The sequence below is a fragment of the Branchiostoma floridae genome, unplaced genomic scaffold, assembly GCF_000003815.2.
Source record: "Branchiostoma floridae strain S238N-H82 unplaced genomic scaffold, Bfl_VNyyK Sc7u5tJ_193, whole genome shotgun sequence".
Lineage (NCBI taxonomy): Eukaryota > Metazoa > Chordata > Leptocardii > Amphioxiformes > Branchiostomatidae > Branchiostoma > Branchiostoma floridae.
Window position 1 is genome coordinate 242,393 of NW_023365789.1, and position 4,839 is coordinate 247,231.

At 40.0% G+C, this 4,839-nt stretch overlaps 1 protein-coding gene across 1 annotated transcript in view; it reads right to left on the minus strand.

Moving 5' to 3' along the window:
* Positions 1-1,003: 1,003 nt before the first annotated feature.
* LOC118408558 overlaps positions 1,004-4,839 on the minus strand; it is a 17,861-nt gene continuing 14,025 nt past the window's right edge. Inside the window, exons 10-14 of the mRNA XM_035809366.1 lie at positions 3,742-4,039; positions 2,989-3,134; positions 2,505-2,554; positions 2,157-2,312; positions 1,004-1,595 (exon numbers count right to left, since the gene is read on the minus strand). Coding sequence (XP_035665259.1) covers positions 1,504-1,595; positions 2,157-2,312; positions 2,505-2,554; positions 2,989-3,134; positions 3,742-4,039 — 742 coding nt within the window. The 3' untranslated portion in view covers positions 1,004-1,503. The remainder of the gene's footprint in view (positions 1,596-2,156; positions 2,313-2,504; positions 2,555-2,988; positions 3,135-3,741; positions 4,040-4,839) is intronic.

Consider the following 4,839-nt stretch of genomic DNA (forward strand, 5'->3'; position numbering starts at 1 on the left):
ATGTTCTTTCAGCACCACAGAAGTTTTGTCATTTGTCTTCGTAGGAAACGTTCACAGGTAGAAAACTTTGAAGATGTCAAAAGAACCTTACCTTAAAACGATTTACTTAATAGGTGAAGCTAATCACGCAATGTTATCATAGTTATCAACCAAAGTAGAAACAGAAGAATGTAAAATGTCACATCTCAAACTGATTTTCTAGTACTCTATAGCTTTTCTGTCTACATGGTAAGGAGTTTGAAGTTAGCTATGTTGTTCAAAAACCTACTGTCTCAACTTCTACAAGACACCTTGTCTCAACTTCTACAAGACACCTTGTACACCTTGTCTCAACTTCTACAAGACACCTTGTCTCAACTTCTACAAGACACCTTGTCTCAACTTCTACAAGACACCTTGTCTCAACTTCTAGAAGACACCTTGTCTTAACTTCTACAAGACACCTTGTCTTAACTTCTACAAGACACCTTGTCTCAACTTCTACAAGACACCTTGTCTCAACTTCTACAAGACACCTTGTCTCAACTTCTACAAGACACCTTGTCTCAACTTCTACAAGACACCTTGTCTCAACTTCTACAAGACACCTTCCAGTGTCTTAACTTCTACAAGACACCTTGTCTCAACTTCTACAAGACACCTTGTCTCAACTTCTACAAGACACCTTGTCTCAACCTCTACAAGATACCTTGGTACATCCAATGTCCATAGAAAGAAAACCCCTTGGCCCATATCGCTATCTATGTAATACGTACCGTAGTAACATGACCTGATGACTATGTATATTTGATTATTCATCTAATCAGCTGGTGTTGACTGAAATGATTGGTCAGAACATTGGATGTTCGATCGGAGAAAATTATTCAATTAATTATTAGTAATAATTCACAATAAACTACGAATATTGTCACCATACTCGTCCTAGCCTTAAACCACTAAACTTGCATATTTTACAACATCGCAATTACATATCAAGAAATACGGCACAAGACATAATGGTACAGTAGTGCCCGATCAATACTTAATCATTGTCAAGATATCACCACCACCTTACACGTTAATCATATGGTTGATGACAGCATATCTGCATATAGATCATCACAGGAACAGAAAGGTCCAAACACAAGTTAACTATTTTGATAGTTTTTAAGCTAAATTATCACCATTAAAAGTCCCTGTACAATGCTTTACATGCCACAAATCTAAAACATCAACTTAACCAAACTAGCAATTATTAACTCAAGAACAAACAAATCAGACTAATCATGGTGACTCTACATTAAACTCAATTACAGTTGCAGAGAAATCATCACGCTGCGTCATTTGGTTTTGGGATCTGTTATAGCTTGAATGTAAAGCCGAAATATCAACAGTCCAAGCACCGATCTGTTCACTACAGTATACTATACTTTAACATGCTACCAACTAAATACTAAAACCTTTACCGAAATGAACCAAACCGACTAGTGAACAAGCAGAGTAGTCTTAGCATAAGCATGAATCTTACACCTGCATCTTCTCCACAGCGCTGATAGCCTGTCGAACGTCCTCGCGGCTAAACCTGTCCTTCACATGGCGGAGTCGGTCAGCACAGTCTGGGGAGGAAACAGAGAAACAGCTTACAGGTTATTGTGAGAAATCATGTTGATCACGTCTATTATATCTTTATCGATTATCAAAGTGACCATAGAAGAAGGCAATGACTAGTGTTTATAGACGGTCTCTTGGATTTATTTTCAGACGCTGCGGTTTTCTGGTAAGGTCATGTTTCAAATACAACTTGTATAAACTGGGCCAACAACAGTTTCTTAATTGTTGCTGTGCCATAAGGTTTTGTGACGGCGTGACAACGAGGAAAACAGAGACAATGTTTATTTCCGAAAATATCCTTGCTTTGTCTCCACGAAAGGTGAAAATGGACTATACGATAGCATGGTTTTATATTCTTGGATCTGTATACAACAGCCGACGTTTCGGTGACCGCCTGTCACCGTCCTCAGAGCAGTACTGACTGATTCTACTTCACACTGCGGCTGGTTGTGAAGCAAGAACCTTGTTATCCAGTGAATTTCTAACCTGATGAAATTATAGACGGATGGACTGTGCACTGTTCAGGATGGACAGAAGGGCTAAGTATGGCATGACGCTCTCCTTACCGTCGAACGATGGCCTGTCGTCCGGGTTCTGACTCCAACATGTCTGCATCAGCTGACTCACTGACGTCACGTCCTCCCGGTCTGTGGGGATCAGGGTTAGGTCAGGTCGTTGACCCCTTTCCACATTTATAGAGATCAGGGCCGAATTGGCAGCATCTGAAATAGATGAAAATTGCATTTTTGACAATAATTCGAGAACCCCGGTCCAAACACTAACGTGAACCTAAACTTCTTGACCAAGGTAACAAGAAGGTCCAAAAAGATGCAAATCTGCACAAACGTAAAAAAGATATAGACTAGTTGTAAGGCTAGTAATTGAAACAATATTGGATCATAAACGCCACTCACGTGCATAGGGCTGCCTTCTAGTAACAATTTCCCAAAGCAGTACACCAAAGCTGAAACCAAACGCAATAAAATCATCAGTATAGAAATAGAAGGAAGGGAGTGTACAATAACAAGTTAGTGTTGTGAAAAATCGCATCTTTGTTAGTAGGTAAATAACTTTGTATCAAATCTTTGGCGATGCAAAGAATGCATCCTGGTCAATACATAAAAAACAGCATCTGTGATACAATACTTTTGCTGTAGATGCTAAATTCGTCGAAAAACACAATCAGGTAAAAATTGATTCATTATAAGGTTTGAATATGTAGAACATAATGAGTCTACTAAGTACTAACTATAACAATGTTGGCATGATATTTATGGGTCTATCAGATTTTGCTATGATATCAAATGAAATATTTTGCCAAAGGTGGTGTTTCTGTACGGACAGGATTCACAGACCGGTGGCCTGCGTTTCTGTAAACATCAAGACCAAATTTCTCACCTGTACACGTCAAATTTGGCGGTAGGAATGAGGTTGATGTTTGCATGGTATTCCGGTGGAGCATGCGTGATTGTGCTACCTGATGGACTGGTTCCGGTGACCACACGAGATTCGGCCTTCCACTTGGACAGCCCAAAGTCCGAAATCTGATAAAATGCCCGCAAAATTCAATTCAGTTGCCACAAACTGTGAATTGAATCAAGAAGACACAACCGCACTCCTCTAGAACAAAGGGTCTGCCAATTTTGTACTTCAAACATGGTAGAAGATGAAGTGCACTTCACAGTTGATTGTGATATGTATGCCAATGATAGAAATACTCTATTTAAGTACACAGAAGGTAGATTCGCTCATTTTAGACACATTAGTAGCACTGACAAGTTTATATTCTTCATGCGTTTTGACAAACCAACCAAAGCTAAACCCATACAGTCCTACGTTTTCACCATTACCAAGAAGCGAGAAGAAGCCGAACTTCTGTGTTGTGATACTTTTATGTATATATGTTTTGACTTGTTGAGCCCCTTAGTTAGCTTGGTTGGGCAAAACTGTACAATAAAGGTCTTCATTTGTTGATATATTCAATAAAAACATACTGGAGATATACCCATGCTGACGCTTTCCGGTGACATAAAGAAAGTCGATTGCAAAAAATGGCTTGTAAATGAAGTTTTCTGTCATGATGACAATGGAATGAAGAGGTAAAATGATCAAACTACATCCTCTTTTATTTGAAAAAGATGTCATCTCTACCTTCACATGGAAGTCCCCATCCAGTAGCACGTTTTCTGCCTTCAGATCACAGTGGAGAATCTGTGGGTTCTGGCAGTGCAGGAAAGTCATTCCCAGGGAGATCTCGTGCGCCATTCTCCACCTCAGGGCCCAGGGCACGTCCACATCCCGCAGCAGCCCGGCCAGAGAGCCGTTCTCCATGTAGGGCATCACGATGGCGAAGTTTGGGTCCAGACAGACCCCCAGCAGACTGATGACGTGGTCTGATCGGCTTCCCAGGTTCAGTTTCCTCGCCTCGGAGTACAGCAGATCTTGCTCACTTTCATGAAATTTTGAAAGACACGTTATTGTATCATTAAAGAACTCTCACAAACGGCAAGGCCACCAGATGGCCGATTTATCTAAGCTTCTATTAGTTTTCTGATATCTATTATGCTATACTAGGGGGTGACTATACTTCTCCAGTACAGAAAATTCAGGTCCGGCGTCGGGCGTTACAGGGTCACAACCCCCCCCCCCCCGGCGTCACAGCGCCCACACCCTCTAATTTTGGAACTGCGGTTTTTTTTTTTGTCAAGACATTCCAAACAGGATAACTGCAGAGAGGAACGATGGATTGCCATTATTCTAGACATGCAGGTAGCTTAGGCAAAGATGTTCATAATGATATACATGTTATGCACATGGGGACAGTATTTTCATAATTAATGAGGAAATTGTATAGTTCCATTATGTCAAAATCTTGACTTCAATAAATGTAACAAATGTAAATTATGATAGATGGAACATAAGCAGATGCCAGATATGCTACTGAGGGACTGATTTGCATAATATATGCGAAAATGGCAAAACCACTCAATGATTAATGATGGGAATTTTATACCTGGCATGTGTATGTTAGTCAATGATGAAAATCACCATGCATGAATCATGAAAATGTGCAAGTCATTTGCATTCAAGTTACAAAAGCGTGAATATTTCATGGTGGTATGAGGTCGCCGAACTCTTGAGTCTCGACATAAGATATTCTTCATTGTATTTGTCCTCAAGTCTCTACCGTTGATCAGAATTATGAAGCGCCTGTATCAATTATAGAAATAAGGTATTCATTATAATGAC